Here is a 20248-nt window from a genome sequence, read left to right as displayed (position 1 = left end):
AACCCAAGGCCAGATCTCAGGATCGCTCAATCGAGTCAGGATGCTCCGAACTCCCTCGATAAGGTGTTGGAAGAAGGACTGGATCCTCCGCAAGAATGCTGTCAATGCTTCCGGCACGGCCACTATCCATCCCCTGGGGGTGGTGCTTTTCTGGAGCTAATTACTACAAGAATAAGGATTATGTCTTATATTACATGAGGAGGATTTCTGATTTACCTGACGCCTGTGTCAGTGGTCATCACCGCCACGCTCGCCCGGCACAACGCATCTTGATCCTAAGGCGCACATGACAATCCCACAACAAAATCAGCCCATGCCTGGAGACAATCCGTCCATTACTGAAGTTTCAGAGACGACGGTTTCTATTCGTCTAGCTAAATTTCCCAGATGCTTCAGATACAATACAGTCTGACTTGCACTCTGAGAACTGAAACAAACAAACGAACAAACAAGCAATAATCATTAGATCATCGACAACATCAGCAGCAGCTCATTCCACAGCAACCACCGTCGCTCTGCTTATCATCATAGAAGCCGGATTTCTCTGGGGCGCTGTAGCCACCAGTGTTCTTCCCTTTCTTCTTCTGAGTCTTCCTCCATTCCTCCATCTTCTTCCGCTCTTCCTTTTCCCTCTTGTTCCTCTCCTTTTCAAACTTCTTTCTGTCTTCCTTCGGATCTCCTAACCTGTCATATGCTGATCTCGCAGGAGCACCGCCGTCATCGTCACCACCGCCTGAGCAGCAACCGCCACCACTCTTTTCGCGTCTGGAGTTCTTGTTGAAGCCCTGTTGTCGTCCTTGGCGATCGCCATAACCTCGTTGAGGCTGCCCATTACGACCTTGACGCTGGCCGTCCTCGTCATCGTCGCCACCGCCGGAGCAGCAACCGCCACCACTGCTTTTCTCACGTTTGGGGTTGTTGTCAAAGCGCTGTTGCTGGCCTCCAGCCTGGCCATGACCAGCTGGAGGTCGAGAGAATGCGTTTGGAGGTACTGGAGCTCGTCTTGGTGCTGAAGATGTTGGCATTCTCGATGCGGCAACAGGTCTTGGAGGCTGAAGCCCAGTAGGGGCTGAACTGTAAAAACGAGCTGAATCTGTCCTTGGTAGGCCAGGTTCCGGCTGGCGCCCGCCAAAGCCCCGTTCATCTGGACCGTGAACGTCTCGTTGCGCATCAAACCCGTGACGGGCTTGTCCTTGTTGGCCGCCAAAAGTCCGAGGTGCCTGTCCAGGAAGTTTTTGCGCATCGAATTTCTGAGGGGTTTGTCCATAACCTTGTCGGAGGGGCCCAGGGGCTCGTCCATTACCACTTGGCTGGCCTCCAAACCCCCGAGGAGCCTGTCCGTAACCTTGTCGCTGCTCGTCAAGGCCTCTAGTAGCCTGTCCATAACCCATGGCACCTGGGTTACTTGGATATGAGATTGCTGCAGGCTGACCTTGATAGCCGATTGCCGTTGGTTGTGCTGGATAGCCCACGGCTGCTGGTTGTGTCCGATTCGCCTTGTTGCGGCCCCAGGTGACTTGTTTAAGCAATTGCCTTGGAGGAGGGAAACTGGCGGCGATTCCGGTTCTAGTCATAGCCAACGTATATGATCCAGCCAGGAGACCATCGAGGGTTCTGATCTCGATCTCAGGCCCTCTTTTCTGCGGATCGTCGTGTTTAAGTCTAAAACCGACTCTACCTTGCGGGTCCACGGTTTCCTCAAGAGGTGGCGCTTTTCTTAATTATCTGTCAGCATAGGATGTGCCTCTGGATGGTGCCTGAACTCACACGATGGTAACAGTGACGTTGACATACTTCGTATCAGCTAGAATCTTCTGAATCTGTCTGACAAGAAGCTGGATGACTGGATTTGGGATCTTCCCTACTATTGCGGTGGTATTGAAGTGAAACTCGCCATCCGCAACGTGGCGCACATCAACTATTGGCCTCCCCATAGCCGAACGATATTTTTACAGAGCTGGAGAATCACAATTCGACGCGAAGATCAAGCAGGCTTTACAAATGAACGACTGCTCGCGAAAGACTGGGGGTAAGGATAGGAAAATCAGACGGTGCGGAATGTACTCCCTTATGCAGCACTCTGACCGGGAGTGAGGGCATGGTGAGTTACCAGGATGAAACCAGACAGCAGACGTTAGAGAGCAGAGGGGACTTCTCGACCAAGGATGGGTGGGCCCTGGCCGAACAAAGGGTTCATCATGAGCATCAGTGCTTGTTTACGGCAGGACCTGGGAGCACCAAAACCTCAACTTCGGGTCATCTGGACTATTCTGAAGCAGTGTTCGTCGACACCAGGAGGAATAGAAGCGCCGTACAATACTATAAGAAGCAGGAAGGAGGAGATGTGGTGGATGAAGCGTTTCAATTAGGTTTCTGCTAAAAGCGGAGCGCCTCAACGCCTAACCCGGGGGGGAGGGTTGGCTTGGCGTTTGGGGTGGTTCCCAACTAACATGTTCCAAGATGCAGGGCATCTTTACCCGCAGCACAACCAAATGTTATTGATTAGTTATCAAGCAATCACCAGGCTGTATCAAGGACGGAGAATTCGTCTGTTATCTCTTAGATCATCAGGCTGCACTCCGGAGAGATACTTTCAAGGGCTGTTTCTCCCAGAAGATGAATGTCTTTTGGGTGCCCCAGTCCCAGACGTCCTTCGGATCTGCAAGCTGGAAATCGAATGCAAACATCAATCGAGCGAGAATCAGACGCATCTCGGCATACGCAAGTGGTTGACCAATGCAGCTGTGGCGGCCTGATAGGAAAGGTTGAGATGCTGACAAGTCGTCCGTACTCGAAGGTGACAAAAACCGTTCGGGTACAAAGCCGTCTGGGTTCCCGAAATTGTGTTTTGAGCGATGGGTAGGATATTGATTCACTGCCACGAAAGTCTAGGCGGGCTCAAGATGTCAGCTGTGGCTATACAAAGTTATGAAGGTCAAAACGTACTGCTTCGGGCACATACTGCCCGCAAACCCACTCTCCTCCAACAGGTGCAATTCGGGGCACTCCAATCACCGCTGGAGGACAAAGTCGCAAACCTTCATTGATGACTGCTCCCAAGTACTCCAAATGGCCAACCGAGGCGATAGACATTTCTCCCTCCTGCCCAAACGAGGATCGGACTTCATGGACCAACTTCCTCAATTTGTCCGGATTCTGAAGCAGCATTCTTATAATCCCTGCAAGAGCACTGGCTGTTGTCTCACTGCCGGCGAAGATCAGCACCGTCATGTTGAGCCCAATCTCTTCTGGACTCATAGCCTGCCTCTGCGCCTTGGCTTCATTCTCCTTGTTCTGTTTGAGAATATGCGTCACGAAGTCAGGCCGATCACTATCAATTGATAAACGTTTCATAACCTTGGCTCGACTCATTTCTCTATGGTCCGTGGTCCTCTGCATGATCTGCTTTGGAATCACAAGACGAAGCAGTTGATCCAGTGGTGGATAGAAGTTGACAGATGCGATCAGGGCGAGACCTTTGCCGAAATCATACGAGCCCTCCACCCAGGGATGTGCCTTGCCATTCTCCAGATTGTCGAAGGGTTCTCCAAAACAGAGGTCGCCAGCAATATCAGAAGTGGTGAAGTTCATCCATTCAACGAGGTCAACTGTGGTATCATCCTTGATCTCTCGCAACTTCCGGATCAGTTGATCGATGTAGCCTTCTATCATTGGTGCTTGCTCCTTCAGGGACTTGTCTGAAAATGCATGCACCAACGTCTTTCGGTATCGAGCATGAGCTTCCTCATTTGGTCCCATTATCGAATCGGGATTACCAGGTTTGGCAGCTTTGAACCATGTTGGATTTCTCTCAAAAGGTAGGTGGCCAGGACGATTACCGTAAATATCCTTCCATGCCTTTGGATCGTTGAAGGACAACTCATTTGGTGCAATTCTGACAATGCTGCCATATCTGTCATGGAACTCTTTCATACGCATATGAAGTTGACCTCTTTGAAGCGATATGGTGTATGTCATCCGGTAAGCAGCCCATAATCTTGGTCCTGGAAATCGAGCCAGAGGATGAAAAAAGACATTGTAGATGCCGAGTAAGATAAGGTACTAGATAACGTTCATTGTTTGACACTTGTTCTGATGAAATCAGGGACATACGATAGCAAGCAGTACTAATGTCAACGAAAGCAAGGTCCAAGGATTACCATAAACACCATCAAGAATGTACATGATAGTTCGATTGAGCTGGTTTGAGGGGAGGGTCTTTTAAGCCAGTTGTGACGGAACTGCATTTCTCTTCATTTCAGATGCTTGATTGCACACCTCCGTACAGACATAACAAGACAGAATCTCCAAGTGTATGATGCGTGCTTACCCTGTCCATTATAGTCAGTGAGGGGTACATCAATTAAGTGTGGTTCGAAACCCACAAGCGCTGTCCGTTTGGCGGAGTGGTTGATGTATCCCTTTTCTAGCATGACACCTGACCTTATGTCAACCACCAACATCATCTATCATGCAATAAAGCATGCAAGCGATGCCTAAGTGCTGGATGTGTCTTGCAATGACCTATCAGCTGTCCGCTCCCAGTCAGTGATGATGGGCGAACAGCTGAGGTGGAGATCTGCCCTCACATTATCTGACAAGATCATCGCATTCCTCTGCATGTTCACATTTGTAATGCTCGCTGCTGATGCAAACCGATAGAATATGAAGATGGAGGACTCCTGCTCTCTGGATAGCGAGCTAGATGATCCGCAATAACCATGCCTGTCATTGAGCTGCAACACGAACTCCAGTCATGTCTGCCAATTCACAGATTTCGCCATGGGGTATCAGCCATACCGTCCGCAATTTTATCAGATTCCGCCGGGCGCAGGTTGTGATTGACAGTGAGGAGTTTCAGAATGTCACTGGCAGGCTTGATCAAGCAGATGACGAATCTGCTGGGGACGACGACTCCGCTGGGGATGACGAATCTGCTCAGGACGACTAAACAGATGCCAAGACTGCCTCAGAGTGATCCCTACTACGTACCAGGAGAAGGGGTAATAAAAAATGTAGGCTAAGTGCCGTTAGTAGGAATGGCAACTATTCTGTCAATTAAAAACCATATTAGTATGATCAGAGAAGCATATTTTGACTATAGCAGGATCATATTTTGTGATAAATAACGTTATAAATGATGAAATCTTATTGGATTACAGATGTCTTAGCTACATATCCTGGTACACTTAGGCAATCTTACGGTTAGGCTAAGTCTAAACGCACTTTAGTGGCTCTCTTACCATTTTTTAAAGTGGGCTTCTTCCTGCTAAGTAGTAAGTTACTACTCTCAAGTACTAAGTATTAGTAGTTAGTACTGTAGTACTTCTTATCACCACAAACCTCTACAGTTCAGTACTTTGCACTTCCGGTCATTTATCCCAAAACAATTCTTTTCTCCAGACTACAGCCCAACCCTAATCTCCTAACAGATGTCCGCACCACCAGAAGCGGTCCCTTTGCCAATTCTTCCCACTAACCCAACTGAAGTCGAGCTGACGACACAACCAAAAGCTATCGAAATGTCCCCCTCGTCGCTCCCAACGGAAATCCAGCTTCAAATTATGCTCCAGCTCAACTACCGTTCTGTCGTCAGACTAGCTTTAGTTGACTGATACTTTCGAGACCTGCCGATGACCTTGACCAAGGACAAATTCCAGCACCTGCTGTTGCGGCTCGAAATCTCAGAATCTGGAGCAGCACTTGAAAACCCGAGAATTCTTTCCTTGCTATGGCTGCTTCCAAGTCCTTCCACCATCAGCTTTCTTGGATTTCAAGGATATGCCTGCCTTCTACATCGGCGTTCGCTGTGCTCGAGAAAGACTTTGCGGTACCACCAAGCGTTTTTGACGTAGCCATGAAGATGGATTTGGTTCGGGTATCAATCGAGAAATGGTACGAGACGCGCCCATATGTCTTGCCAAAACTGCCGGCTCTTCGTGACGCGTTCGGCATTTGTGGTGGCCTTCGCTGGTAAGTCAAGCGACATCCTGCGGCCTTGCTGGCAGGGAAAAACCGCTCAAGTTGCGGGAGACTAACAGAAACCCCAGGCTTCGAAGGCTACATGAGCCCAACAGTAATACGAAGTGCCACACCTCGCCGAGCTCTCTTCAGATGATATGCAACTTGAAGGTCATCTTCATGCGAGCGTCTTGGCATCAGACGACTTAGCATCAAGCCCGAAACAGCACAGTCTCCAATTATGCTTCGATACATTCCTCCAACGCTTCATTTTTAACTCAGTCAACACCTTTCTAGGTCTCCCTGCAATTATCAGCTCAGTCCGTATCGCTGTGATTCGCCATCACCGGCAATATAATCCGCCTTCAAGCTCTTGCAGCGCTTCGGCTCCCACTCCCCTCCCCTTCCTCACCAGCAACGGCACTAACCTCCCTACTTCTTCTCTCCATCTCCCTCCTCTCCCTTTCCCGCTCTTTCACCTTCTGCCTCCTCACATTGACCGGCTTATAGACTTCATTGAAATTCATCACCACACCCAGAAACCGCATATCCACATCCGGCTGATGCGCAAGATCATAGAGCAGCATGTTGACTCTGCTCTTGAACTCTGCGGAGAGCTGAAGGAGACGCGCACGAAGCGAAACGAGGAGGTTCTTGTCAGCTCCTGCGCCAATGGAGCCGAGCGGGAGTGGCGAGTCACTGTCAGACAGGAGCGCGGATTGCCGATACGGCTGGTTGCCCACAGAGATAGGTGTCGAGGCACGTGAGGATTCCGATGGAAGCAGGTCTCGCTCCGTGATGCCCCATTTCCCCTGTGCAGTCCGGTGCTCGATCTTGGCACTGAATTCCTGTCGTCGAGTGAACTCCGCTATGGAGTACGAGTACAGCCCGTCCACGACATCCTTGTACGCCAACATATTCTTCAGGACGTAGTGTAGCTGCGATAGGAATGAATCCTCCCGTTGGCCCGTACTGGCATGTCGGGGGTTGCCGAGCAGACCTTTGTGCGTGATGGAGTTGATGTATTTCTTGTGGGCTTCGATCAGGTCGTCGAGTGTGGAATCCTGTTTGTTCATCGCTGTCTGCAACTGATCCCAACTAGCTTCAATCACTTCAAAGAGGATATAGTATTGCAGCTGATTAACGAAATGGACCATCTCAGCAATCACGCATCGAGCTCGTTTCCAATCCCCACCGACTCTATCCTCGACGGAGGAGAGAATGCCTCTCGATCCGGTCATGCAGCGCCGCCAGGTCGTCGATAGCGAGAACTCGACCCGCTTGATCCGCCAGAGTAGATTGAATACTTTGAGATACTGCATGCTTGCCCACTGGGTGATGACGACATCACATGGTGGTGAGATTTTGTACTCTAGCGTGAAGGAGTCCCAACCGATTTCTCCAGAGCCAAGCTCTACCATTCGAGCATCAAGTCGACGCAACACCTCCGGGTCGTCGTATTGTGCGTTAGAATGCCGTATGGCGTGTTCAAGTTGTGATGTCAGGGTGTGGCGGTATTGTGAGTATGCGGGACGATCGAGGTGTGGCGCAAGCGATTCCATGAGCAGAGCGATGAAGTCGCCTTGTGAGAGAAGTAGATACTTCTTGATGGCGTTAAAATGAGTAAAGAGGTGATATTTGTGGGACATGAGGTGAGTGAGTCGCGTCATTGTGGTTTTGTAGGCTTTATCGATAGAAGCTTCAAGTGTGGCGGTGTCTCCGTACCGGAGTTCTTTGGTTGCTGACTTGGAGTGCTCAATTACCCAATCTGAATCACCGCAGTTGTGACGGAGGAAGTTGAGAGATTTGCCGATGAGGAAGATCTTCTTTGCAAAGTCGGCGGAGATGATGGAAGGCATCATCGATGGATCGAGGCTATATTTGTCTTCCCACACAGATGTCTCGACTCGCCTTGGATCAACGTCGGGGCGAGTGGATGGGTCAGGCTCAGATACGAAGAATTCATGGTATGGGTCTACCAATTCTCCGTCATAGATCCACCGTCGAAGCATATCATAGAAAGGCCGGGTGACTCGGGTGAGTAATCTTTCGGCAAATGCGCCCACGAAAGGGTCGCCATGGGACGAAGAGAAACCATGAATGAGAGAGATCAATTGGCCCCCTATTTTCTGCTTGGACTCTTCCACCACCAGAGTCATCAGACGTAATCCCATCGTGGCATCTCTTGTCCAGATCACGCAACGTTTCAGGGTCACCCCGGCCTTTCGGACCCCCATTGGTGTATCATCTTTCTCCACAGCAGTCAACCACCTTCTAATCTCTCCTTCTAGTGTTGCGACGAGGCTAAGATAAGAGCGTAGCTCGATCCCTATTGCTGCTCGAAGACTTTGACTGACCAGCCCGCCATCTGATGCTTGTGTGAATTCGAAAAGGCCACGGTATAGCAGGCATGGTTCCGCAAGGCTGTGAAGCAGCGAAATGATAGGAATCGGTAAGGTTGGGGGAAGTTTGACTGTAGTGGAACTTGTAAAGTTCAGATGGGCTGAGGAGAGGCCTTGCAGATTAAAGGGTAGATCTCGTAGGAGAGCATCTTCGGGAGGATCGATTGTGTAATCTTTAGCTTCCACTTCCTGATCAACGCCGGGTTCTGCATGGTTGATTTTGGGGACAGGAGGCTTCTGGGTTCTTGAGCGAGCGTGAGAGGGATACTCCTGGCCTGAAAAGCCGCCGTTGCTCATAACGTCAGAGCCATTCAGTAGCGAAGTGTGTTCAGGCCCAGAATCATCCAAGTCTTTGAGCGCCTTTAACTTCTCGGTGGATTCTCTGTGGAATAGGTTGGCGAGCTGTGCTGACTCTGCAAGGGGTCCTCGTCGATGCTCCCCTGGCTCTTCCTCTGCAAGCCTGTACAGAAGGTACAGTATCGACCATTTTTGGTTCAGGACCGGCGTCGAAAGTAGCCGAGAGTAGAGATTCCCGAAGCGTGCAGCTTTTTCCGGCGACGCATTGTCGCGCAGTAATTTGCGTCGGATCAGGTCGTGGGCCTGGTTGATCTCGCCGGCCGTGATCGAGCTGCCCTGGTTCACGGTGTTCTTTCCGCGCTCCAACGCATATTCCGCTCGTTCTTCGAATGCTTCTTCATCTTCTCCAGCTGCTCGAGGAGCGATGAAACTGTCGAGCAGGGCGTTCAGCGTGCTGTCGACTCGATTAGAGCGGTTATCGCCCATGGCTTGGGCTTATGCGCGCGAGAGTGCCGGTGCGTTGCATTTGCGTGCGATGTTGACGCGTTTGGCGTGGAAGAGGGGAGACGTGGGGTCTTCGGGTCAAAATGCAGGTGCAGTCGGACCTTCGGACGGACCGGAGCGACCGGAGGACCCCGCAGCTGCCAAAGCCCAACCCTGAAACACAACTCATTTGAAGACCACTGGCAGTACATAGGGGACCAGCGGGGACCAGCAGGGAACGAGAGGAAAGAGTCGAAGTGTCATTTTCCGGATTTAACCCAACCGTGGTAAGTACTACTAGGCCTTCTAAGAGTGCCCTACTATCTGTGGTATCCTCCAGGCCATACAACGGACCATACCTACTTATGAGCTGCTGTTGCGGCTGCCAGCTTTGCATCAACATCCAGCGACCTCCTAGACGTCCCAACCCCGCTGATATCTCTGTATCATGAGCTAATTGAGATGATGGACTTTGACCGGCGTTGGGCACCAACAGCACCCTGCAGGTCTGAGCCCGACTCATCATCAGAGCTTTCGCTCGTGCTCGTGCTCGTGCTCGTGCTCGTATTGGACCCTGTGTCTTCATCTTGGCTTAAGTTTTGTTGCGAACGCGTTGACGCAGATGTCTGCGCGCTTGTCCTCGTGCCCGTGCCCGTACTCACGCTTCTGCTTCTGCTTTGAGACCCTGTTCCACTTCCTCCGTTGTCGTTATCTGACTCGCTGCTAGAATCACCGCTTTCGTCTTCACTGCTGCTGCTGCTGCTTGACAGCTCAATGACCGAAGTCCTGTTCTTTCTCTTCTTCTGAAGGCCACCTCCTGGATATCCATCCTCTCGAGCGCTACCATGATTCCGTGAGGCGCTTTGAGACGATGTTGTTGCCTCACTACCTTGCGTGGTCTCTTTACTGGATGGAGTCGCTCTTGTTGCCCACAGCATTATCTCAGCCCGGCGTCGTTTCGCAAGCCGCTCTGGACTCACCCACTTCAGCTCTTCCTCTGCTTCTTCATGCAGATGCTGCTCCACTTTTCTCTTAAATCTCCTGACCGAGTCTTCGTAGTAAGCTCTTCGCCGCTCCGGGTCTTCCATCTCGGCAGGCACCTTATTCACCTCATCCACGTTGTCCTCACTACCGGTCGAAACGAGATATTCGATTTGCTGCTCACGATCCTTCTGTACGATGTCCTCCGCTTCTCTTTGTAATCTCGAACGTGTGGAGTCGGACTTCAGACCTTTGAGGTACTGACAAAGGGAAGCGTCGTAGGATGAAGGAATATGATCAATTGAGAACAGGTGCTTTAAGATCCAAACCTCTTGATTCTTCCTATACTTCCATGTTGTTCTGGACTCGCAAAATTGTGTCAGGTACTCGAGGGCCGCATGTGGTTTCTTTGTGGTAGCACGAGAGTTCGATTTCTTCGATTTGGCAACTTTCTTCTTCGATGGTTTGGGATTTTCTGGCTGACTCGACAACAAAGTAGAGTGATCGTGTTGGGCTTCCCAGTTAGCGATGAGACTCTTGGAGGAATCCCCGTCTTCAGCCTTGGTATCTGATGTAAACGATACTGTCTTCCGGATACCGTTGCTATCGCGTTTCAAAGAAGGAGAGAGGGGTTTGTCGTTAGTGTCATTGGACTTGGCTGGTCGAGGTTTCGGTGGATCGAGTCGCGGTCGCTTTCTAAGTACACGCCTAGACCCTGTTGTTTCTGGTATCTTCGAGGAATCTTCGTCCCGTGGACGCTTTCTATTAATGGACACATTGCTGTCAATCTGTGTAGGCTGGTCAGTATGCTCGTTGGCAAATTTCAATTTGAGGCCCAGTTTTCTCCATGCGGGCACCCGTTGTGAGGGTACTGCATCGGAAGCTGGTGTCCCATTGCTATCTGTCAGAGCATTTGTCATTGTTGCTGCTGTAGCTTTACTCCGAGTAGCTTCGTTCTGCAACCGGTGTTGTATGCATTCATAGCGGGACACTTGACGTTGCCCAAAAATTTGGGTGGCAGGTGCCACCAAAGTTCTCCGGCCGACCCAAACACAAAAAGCTCTTTGGCAGGCAACTCAAGCTACGCGTTCCACAAACTTCAACGACCAGAAACAACAGCGCTCCCAGATCTACCAGTTCACTATTGCTACAGCTCTGCAGTCCTTCCACATATCTTGACTAAACTACACCACATCCGCATCGACCAATCCGTAACCACAGTCCCGAACCTTGGATCATGTCAGGTTAGTAGCCAAGCTCATAACCACCATGGATAAAGTCAAAGCTGACAGAACAATTTGATAGGCAGCGCAGGCTATGACCGGCACATTACCATCTTCTCTGATCAGGGGCGATTATACCAAGTTGGTTCGTCGCCCGAAAGGCACTCCTACTCTACTATCTCCCCAAATCTCTCGACACGTTGCACATCCAAGCCGCCATAGCAACGTCATTCATGCGGTCCAATACTTACAAGCTTTCGTCTACCAGAATATGCATTCAAAGCTATCACAGCTGCTAATATAACATCGGTCGGTGTTCGGGGAAAGAATTGTGCAGTCGTGCTGTCTCAGAAGAAAGTGCCCGTAAGTTGCAGAACATCTTTGCTCAACATCGTAATCTGAGCCATCCAGGACAAATTGATTGATCCTTCTTCTGTGTCTCATGTCTTTCGAATATCACCTTCCGTCGGTTGCGTCATGACTGGCTCCATAGCCGATGCTCGAGCTTCAGTGGATCGTGCTCGAGGAGAAGCTGCAGAGTTCAGATACAAGTTTGGTTACGAAATGCCATGCGACGTGTTGGCCAAAAGATTGGCAAATATCAACCAGGTTTACACACAAAGGGTAAGAAACTATTTCTGATGTGGCAACTTCTTCTCACCTGTGACCACTAGGCATACATGCGACCATTAGGCGTGGCCACAACCCTCATCTCTGTCGACGACGAATTGGGACCCCAGCTGTACAAGTGTGACCCTGCAGGCTACTACGTCGGCTACAAAGCCACAGCATCTGGTCCAAAGCAACAAGAGGCTCTCAATCATCTTGAAAAGAAATTGAAGAACAAGGACTGTGCACCAGGAGACTGGGAAGAAGTTGTCGAATTGGGTATCAGCACCCTCAGCACAGTGTTGAGTGTGGATTTCAAGAAAGGCGAGCTGGAGGTCGGCATTGTTGGTGGGCCCCAGTCCGACGGAAAGGACGGGTCAGATCCGGCATTCAAGACTTTGACCGAAGAACAAATCGATGAGAGACTTCAAGCAATCAGTGAAAGAGACTAGCTATGACCAATAAAAGGTTGATTTCATGATATCGGACTTGCCGGCTTATTACGCAGGGCATGGGTTCTCTTTTGCAGGCGATATCCAAAACATACAAGTCAACCGCAAAAAAGCGGGTCACTCAGCTCATGTGTGCAGGCCTATTCATCGCGATCGTTGACTTGACAGCGGCATTGGGCCTCCAATGAAAGTCTTACCGTTCAGGTCAGCTATATGCAGCCGTTCGTTGCGGCTCTACAAAGCTTACCCAGCTCGCTGGGCAACACCCGGGGCTTAGGTTTGAGACGGTGTGAAGCAATGGGTCCAATCATTACAGAGGGTTGCTATCGTCGATTAGGCCCGGCTTCCGGCTCTAGGATACAATGCAACGCCTTGATCGTCCGAAATAGCCATGGCTGACAGCCGTTTGTTCACTAATCCCAAGATCCAAAGATGGCCCATGCATTTGGGAAGATATGGTCGGTTCAGCTCATGATCCTGTCGGCCTCAGCCCCCTTTGAGGTACCGCCAAGGCTGACACTAATGCGCGTTAGGCACGCCTTGGTGCGTTAAATAATCTGGTGGCGCTCATCTTCAGCAATTCTAACCGCGTCTCTTCGCTTAGTCATGCATTTCTTCCCTCGGTGTCAGCTTGAACTTCATACACCACCACCTGAAGATTGGACTTCTCTTCCACGTGGGCCGTTAAGCTGGGAAAATCTCGTGCATATCGTCTCGTGGCTTGCTGATGAGTTAATAGGCTTCCTATAACCAATGTCCAATCATGGCTTCCTTACGCCTCAGAGTTCCTATTGTCCCCCCAAATTTCCAGCTCCTTGGCCTTACTGTTTCATTTCCATTTGTCTACTAGTAGTACCTAGTGTAAATGTAAGGACTCCAGCTCTACAAGGCTCGTCTATGTTGCTGTTTTTCTACTTTATGGCTGCCCGAATTGAAATGGCTTCCTTATTTTTACTTCGCTACGGGCCGCCCAGTCAAACCAAAAGGCATCCCTCTACTCTTACTGGACGCCGGAATGGATTATGTGATATGGGGCGATGAACGTGATGATGTTACCTTACTGTCCCCTCCCTCGTGGGATTATACGGACATATATGACGGTGGAGGACGGGACAAGAGTCGCTTCTGGCATGGCAAGAAAAGCATTCAACGGCGCGCCTCCCTCCTGGTTCCAAGTCCAGCCGTTTGGCATCTACTTTTCTTAGGGTCAATGCACTCCAAAGTCTGAGGCGACATCCATTCAAAGCTTGGGCATGGCCGACGGACGTAAGTGTGTACCTGCTTGGTACAATACCTCACTCACTAACACATGTCTCAGTGAATGAAGCACGAGCGCTCCGAGTAGTGGAGATCATGAACGATTTTCGAACAATACAACTGCATATCGCAAGTCATGTCTCGCGTGCACAAGCAAATCCTCCAGACCATCAATCTTATTATACTGATGGATATGTTGTACTTCGCCAATGCAGCATAGAGGCACAAACGATTCTGGCATCACAGTTTGACCCGGGCAGCCTTGGTCTTGCTGTCAGCATAGGTGAAAGTGAGGTGCAGAAGGCCTCGTTGCAAAGGTGAGATTGTTCCATGTCTCTGTCTGTTGAAGCTGACATGGTTTAGAATCATTCTTGATGCTTCCACACGTCGCTTTCAAGCCCACAAGACATATCTTCGAGCAGCAGCTGCGACTAGATGGGTACAGTCCCGGTGGCAAGTTCTTCGGGGCGAACCACCATCTTCGAAACATGCCAGTGCTTTGCGGATGGTAGACCAACGACTTGCAGATGTGAGTATCATGGTCGCTTTGGGGGGGTTATGTTCCACAGGTGATGCAGTTTGAGGCTAACAAATAGCTGTTAGGAGCTTTCACAAATAATCGACCAGCAGGTTACCAGCAATCTTCGTGACGCCGATCGAAGAGCTGGTCATTGGCTTGATGAAGATCCTTCTTTAGAACGAATGCTGGCTTGGATCAGTATGCAACAATCGAGTTGATGAGCCTACTTCCTGTCGGGTGCGAGAACCTTTTCTGCTGATGGAGAAGGACCTGCCTTTTTCACTTACAATATCTTTAAAAAATTTGGGTTGAACACATGGTTACTGGAAAAGTCGGATATGTTTCCGGACCACAAGAAGCGGCGTAAAAATAGAAGACCTTGATGGGTTGGCGTTCCTGGATCTTTTACACCTGTCGGCATGCGAGCGATTCCTAATACTGCATGGCTGGTCCATGTGGTCGGTGTTTGTTTTTATCTCAAATCTGTTGCCTAGCGATATTCTCCCCTGGCAATTCCGTTGAATACGTTGTAAAAGACGTATGTTAGCTGCACATGTTGCTGTATGAAGATAGCTGGGAGTTTAGAGTTATTTGCATCCTGCAGGCTTGCCTGGGAATCGGAGGGTTAGAAAGGAAAACTGATCGATCGAATTCATTTTGCACCATCATTGGGAAGGGAGACGAAACAGCATTCAAAGACCTTCTACTCATATCTATACTTTGCATTCTTCATTGTGACCACTCACGCGGACTCTATGTTTACTCTGGTGGAACATATGGATGAACCAGCATCTCCGAAAAGCTACAGGGTAGTTGTTAGCTGTCATTCTGCATCTTTGGTCTCGACGCAATGGGCATACCTCTCCAGTTTCTCCTTGCCTCTCACCTCCTCCACCAGCAGCGGCATCTTCACCACGTTAAACTCGTCGTACAGCTCTTCAATCTGATCCAGATACTTCATCTGCATCTTTCGTCTCGCATTACACTGCTCACAGTGGTTACTCTTTTTGGGAAACAACAACTGATTGACGACGATGCAGTGGGTGTCAATTTCGTAGCTCGCCAGCTCTTGAATCATCCTTTCGGTCTCGTAGAGGGAGAGGAATTCAGCAATGCACACGCACACAAAGGTCGTCATATCGGGGTTCTTGAACTGCGTATTGACTTCGCCGATGGTTTCGCGCAATGCCTCCATCTTCTGAATCAGATCGTCCAAGCTCTGGCCGCCAGGTAGCCCGCCTCGAGCACCAATGACTGAGTTAAGCATGGGACCGAATTGTGTTGACAATTGGGAAACTTTGGCCAAGGCTTTTTCTAAAACGGTAGGGAATTGGAGGAAGCGGAGGGTATGGCCGGTCGGAGCAGTGTCGAAGATGATTACCTCGTAGGATAGGGATTTGACTTGTTTCAGCACTTCGGCAAAGGACATTGCTTCGTCAACACCAGGTATCTATTCTCGTTAGCATTGGCTACAGGATTAGGGGGTGGCGACTCACACTGAAGGCAAGATCTTGCATCATTCCACCCATACCACCCATCTGGGCCATGGCGTCCTGCGCCTCATCTCCACCGGAAGCGATCAGGTCATTGATACTCCCATTCGGATCGATCTCCATGGCGCTCAGATTGCTGAAACCCTCGACCAGTCTAGCATCCTTGCCGAACTTCTGACTGAACGCATCGCTCAGATTGTGTGCGGGATCTGTTGAGATCAGCAGCACGGATTTTCGAGCTTTGGCCATTTGGATTGCAAGAGAACAGGACGTTGTGGTTTTGCCCACGCCGCCTTTTCCACCAACGAAGATCCATCGCAAGGATTTTTGGTCGATGAGGTTTTGGAGAGAAGGTTCAAGAGTATCGTCGGCGTCAACAGTGGCTGATGCCATGTTCAGAAATGGGCGGGGTGTTGTTACCGGAGGATTGTTAGTTTGGTATGACGTCTGTACCTGTTCGAGTTGAAGCGATGGCCTGATTGCTTCTGCTTTTTTCCGAGGACGAGAGATGTATGGGATGTTCGGCTGGGACGTACTACGTAGTAATTTCACAAGTCAGTTGCGGACGCAGGTAAAGGTGTGAGATGCTAAGCAGTAAGCACGTGTATGTGGCTGATGCGAGACACAAAAGCAAGGACGTGGCTTGAGAAGGAAGTGACGTGGGAATCTAGAATCTAACTACTCGGTAGAATCTAGAATCAGTTAGTCAGTACGGGGTACTAGTAATTACCACGTATTACGTACTAGTTGTGGCTATCGATAACGGCCTTGGGCAGAGAAGCGCTGATATTGAGCTTCATTAATCATCATCCTCACTTTCTGCTCTTTACGCACCTACGCATCATCTCGTGAGCCCGGGTATTCCGATCTTGCATTCAGCCCTGGTTACACGACATTGCGGCTCAACTGGACCCAGGACGATAATAGCCTGATGCCCTAGAACACGGGCGCCTTTCCATCCCGTTTCTGCCTTAAGCTTCTATCCCAACTCTGTTTAGACCTCTTCCTTCCAGAAGATGGCTTCCTCACCCATTACCTGTCATGTTCTCGATACAGTCTCCGGCACACCGGCCTCAAACCTTAACGTCCTGCTCACTCTCCTTGCCCCAAGGCTTTCTTCCCAAGAAGTACCGGCCTCGGGCGTCGGCTTTCACGCGGTAACTAACGAGGACGGTCGGGTCAAAGAGTGGATCCCAAACACCAAGTTTGCGGTGCAAGACGTGTTAGATCAATTTGATCATGGTGATAAGTCCACATGGAGCCTCAAGTTTGACGTTGGGAAATGGTACGAGGAAAGGAAGATTAATTGTTTCTGGCCCGAGATTGAGGTTAAATTCTTCGTTGAGAAGGGAACAAGACATTACCATGTGCCGGTACTCGTTGGGCCATGGACATACACGACGTATCGGGGATCGTGAAGCCAAAAACCAAATCGCCCCAGATTTTTGGCGGTAGGCCACGTATCCACCCCGCAAGCAGGCCAGGCCTTGTATTGGTGCGCAAATCCAACTCCCGACTCTGAGCTGGATACTGTTCTCCCCAAACATTTCAGTCCCTTCCATCAGCCCTATGCACGGCCATTCAAGGCATAGTTCTCATCTTTCGTGGACCCTGGATCCCCTGCACAACCTAAGCAGTCTAGCAAACCCGCGACGACTTTGTCTCACTCCAATGAAGTGATGCTCAATAGATGCGAATCCTGCGCTCCCGCTCTTCATTTGTCAGACGTTGTATTGTCTAGCAGCAGATTAACCTGCCCATTCCTGTAACACACCAATTCATCGATAGAGCCTTATCGGGCTTCAGTGCTACTTGCAAAAGCGTTACGGCACGTATGACCACGCTTCAGGTGCTGTGGAAGTCTAGCATTCTTTTCGATAGCCTCACCGTCGCTCGCGCCACTTGCAGTCTACAGATTGTAGCTTACAACATGGTAGATTGGATGGTGTTTTCGGAAAGTACTGCTTCCTCCAGTAGCTTCTGGCCTACACCCCCGGTGACGGCGACTATTCTGTCCGGTCCTTGTTGTCTTTGCAGTGGTCGATGGGGTATCTGTGGGAAACTTGGAATCTATGCAGTTTGTAGCCCAGAAATCCGAACGGAATGCTCATCTCTACGGGACAGGCTACCTGGACGCGACGAAAGCATTACAACGTTTCACTACTAGCATTTAGGATGTCACGATTGCTGCGCTGAAGCGGCCGTTGTTCTGTATCGTACATTGCGATCTAGTGTGGAGTCTCTCGCGTATACTAAGACCCTTCCATTCCAACGTTGTTGTCGAGCTCGAGATATTCAGCCATCTCGACCGGCGTGCCTGCTGCAACTGACCGTCCCTCCCGGTCGCGTGACGGGGCACCATCATTGCCGCATATATCCTACATCTGATGTGGCAGCATAGCGCACGTGTTGCACGAGCGTCACAAGCCCTCCCCGCACCGAGGATTGGATGGAGATGTTGATAGCCTCCAAGTAACGAGAATTCACCTTGCGTGTCTGGACGAGCCATAACTTGACGTTCTCCCCACATCTGGGATCAACTGGTTTATGTATGGGTCCCGTTGGTCACTGGATCGGCTCATTCGAAGGGTCTCCTGCCTCTCGTACTCCTGCGACAGGCTCTGAAGATCCTCAATCTGACGCTTCGAAATGTCAGAGGCTGGAAGAATGCTGAGTGCCGCTCGAGCTTACCTACCCTGGTCAACTGCGGGCCAAAAATCAAGTACCCGTCCCTCTGTTGATATCTGTAAGGCCTCGCTCGAGCGGAAGGTCCGAGGAAGTATTGGATATGTCCGATGACTATTTGTCTGCTGAGTCCGAATCCTGGTAGCCAATACTCTTGGGTGTGAGTATTGGGCTGTGCCATGGTCGCCGACGGTTGCACAAGGAGGAGAAGTAGGAGGAGGAGGGGGAGGGGGAGCAGCAGCAATAGTGTCTGGAGTGAGATCGAAGGGGATTGAAGAAGTGGCAGCCTGGTGGTGGGCAGCTCAACATTCCCGATGCTTCAGATATATAATATAGCATTGCCGGCTTGTTTGGGCCTAGCGCTGCAGCCAAGGACAGCCAGTCCGGTGGGTCCCAATTTCCGTGCGATTGGTTGTTACGGGTCAGTTGCCTCCTGCCTCGTTTGTCCGCCTCACTTCCACCCCCAACACAGCTGTGATTGTGAGCAGCTTGGTGGGGTCCATGTAGCCATGTAGCCATGTAGCCATGGAGCCATGGAGCCATGGGGTCAAGCTGTCAAGCTGTCAAGCTATCAAGCTATCAAGCTATCGAGCTCGCGTCTATCGTGTCGATCTCTTATTGATGATGGGGTCTGTGGTTTCTGTCAACAGTCCTTTGCTTGGACACCATCGCAACAGTGCGGGTGTGTTGTTGCGCGCAGGATGGACGTCGTCTCCTCTATCTCCGAGATTGGGTGACGTGCACGTTGCCCGACTTCTGAGGCATACGTAGTCTTGATATCTCCCAGGTGGGAGGCTGAAAACGGAAAACTGAAAACTGAAAATGGAAAATGCGGCATCCCGGACGCCACGCTGGCTGAATCTCTCGGTGTTGAGAGTACGGAGTAAGTTAGTTACGGAGTATTGGGGGCCGTCTCGTATGTTCAATAACTTTCCACTTGCAACCGTCGTTCAGGGATATCACTGGGATATCACTGTGCTACCTCGGTTATCTCGGCTTCCGACGCGCTGTGATGCATGTGATGCACTGCGTACGTACTACGTAGGAGGTCTGAGAAGAAATACTCTATTTCCGTGTTACCACCCACGTACTCCGTATCGACTCGCTATCAGCGTGAGTTGATGGAGTGACGATCCTCCTCCTCCAGCCTCACCACATCAATCCATGTGCTACGTTCTGACCGTGCATAATCCCAATTGACCTTGGCCTTTTATATCTTTCACACCACCTGCCCTCGCTTTATGATGATCAATACCCGTTTCCTGAAATGCCATATCACGTATCCTCCCCTCCGCCGATGCCCCTTCCAGGAATCTTCTCATATTCCCGGTTCCCAACTGTCGCGTGCTTGAATGAGGCTGGCCTAAGACATCCATTGTCGACTGCTACACCGTGACGAGCCTGAGTCTGGTGACGATCTTTCCTACAAAGTCACCGAACATGCCATCTGCTCCTTGTCTCTGTTCTCTCTCTCTCTTATGCGTCTCCGGGTTATCCGGGGTTTGAGCGTAACCTATTCGCGCCTCGGTGGAGAGAGAGGAGGGGGAGAGAGACTGCTCTGCAGGTAGGACGTTGACAGAAACTTGTCATAGACATCATGACGTCCCACTCACACATACTGGGGACCAGATCACCAGGACCACCGACCCAAGCGCTCACAGAGAACACACCCAGCTTAGATCCCTTGGACCTGTCAAGGTGAATGAAGCTGGCACCTGCATGATTGCAACCTCCCCCCAATGTCACCATCCCTACCACCATTACTGTGTTACCCAATCCCACATGTAACCGCTGCAGGGTTATCTCGCAACAGCTTTTGAGTTGTGTCTGTCTAGTAAATCGGGCTCGATCAACGCTCCGCCCGGCATGGGAGACGACCTGAGAG

General features: G+C 50.4%; 8 protein-coding genes across 8 annotated transcripts; 3 read left to right on the top strand and 5 right to left on the bottom strand.

Annotated features, from left to right (window-relative positions):
• Window positions 1-479: 479 nt before the first annotated feature.
• EPUS_04065 (uncharacterized protein) lies at window positions 480-1934 on the bottom strand (the record flags this gene model as incomplete). Its single annotated transcript, XM_007802679.1, has 2 exons — window positions 480-1716; window positions 1768-1934. 2 exons carry the CDS (start codon window positions 1932-1934, stop codon window positions 480-482), a joined length of 1404 nt encoding a protein of 467 aa, XP_007800870.1.
• Window positions 1935-2567: 633 nt separating this feature from the next.
• Window positions 2568-3939, bottom strand: EPUS_04064 (uncharacterized protein; the record flags this gene model as incomplete). Its single annotated transcript, XM_007802678.1, has 2 exons — window positions 2568-2888; window positions 2947-3939. 2 exons carry the CDS (start codon window positions 3937-3939, stop codon window positions 2568-2570), a joined length of 1314 nt encoding a protein of 437 aa, XP_007800869.1.
• Window positions 3940-6326: 2387 nt separating this feature from the next.
• On the bottom strand, window positions 6327-9146 carry EPUS_04063 (uncharacterized protein; the record flags this gene model as incomplete). The annotated part of the gene is made up of 1 exon (XM_007802677.1): window positions 6327-9146. The coding sequence occupies one exon, from the start codon at window positions 9144-9146 to the stop codon at window positions 6327-6329; it is 2820 nt and encodes a 939-aa protein (XP_007800868.1).
• A 443-nt stretch (window positions 9147-9589) lies between these two features.
• On the bottom strand, window positions 9590-11044 carry EPUS_04062 (uncharacterized protein; the record flags this gene model as incomplete). The annotated part of the gene is made up of 1 exon (XM_007802676.1): window positions 9590-11044. One exon carries the CDS (start codon window positions 11042-11044, stop codon window positions 9590-9592), a length of 1455 nt encoding a protein of 484 aa, XP_007800867.1.
• A 780-nt stretch (window positions 11045-11824) lies between these two features.
• EPUS_04061 (uncharacterized protein) lies at window positions 11825-12408 on the top strand (the record flags this gene model as incomplete). Its single annotated transcript, XM_007802675.1, has 2 exons — window positions 11825-11971; window positions 12022-12408. 2 exons carry the CDS (start codon window positions 11825-11827, stop codon window positions 12406-12408), a joined length of 534 nt encoding a protein of 177 aa, XP_007800866.1.
• A 1253-nt stretch (window positions 12409-13661) lies between these two features.
• Window positions 13662-14403, top strand: EPUS_04060 (uncharacterized protein; the record flags this gene model as incomplete). Its single annotated transcript, XM_007802674.1, has 4 exons — window positions 13662-13674; window positions 13727-13982; window positions 14029-14194; window positions 14269-14403. The coding sequence occupies 4 exons, from the start codon at window positions 13662-13664 to the stop codon at window positions 14401-14403; spliced, it is 570 nt and encodes a 189-aa protein (XP_007800865.1).
• A 541-nt stretch (window positions 14404-14944) lies between these two features.
• Window positions 14945-16071, bottom strand: EPUS_04059 (ATPase get3; the record flags this gene model as incomplete). Its single annotated transcript, XM_007802673.1, has 3 exons — window positions 14945-14987; window positions 15046-15635; window positions 15682-16071. The coding sequence occupies 3 exons, from the start codon at window positions 16069-16071 to the stop codon at window positions 14945-14947; spliced, it is 1023 nt and encodes a 340-aa protein (XP_007800864.1).
• A 623-nt stretch (window positions 16072-16694) lies between these two features.
• EPUS_04058 (uncharacterized protein) lies at window positions 16695-17096 on the top strand (the record flags this gene model as incomplete). Its single annotated transcript, XM_007802672.1, has 1 exon — window positions 16695-17096. One exon carries the CDS (start codon window positions 16695-16697, stop codon window positions 17094-17096), a length of 402 nt encoding a protein of 133 aa, XP_007800863.1.
• Window positions 17097-20248: the final 3152 nt, after the last annotated feature.

Source organism: Endocarpon pusillum (genome assembly GCF_000464535.1).
Source record: "Endocarpon pusillum Z07020 unplaced genomic scaffold scaffold176, whole genome shotgun sequence".
Lineage (NCBI taxonomy): Eukaryota > Fungi > Ascomycota > Eurotiomycetes > Verrucariales > Verrucariaceae > Endocarpon > Endocarpon pusillum.
The sequence above is the reverse complement of the archived record's forward strand: the minus strand, read 5'-3'. Positions and strand labels throughout refer to the sequence as shown.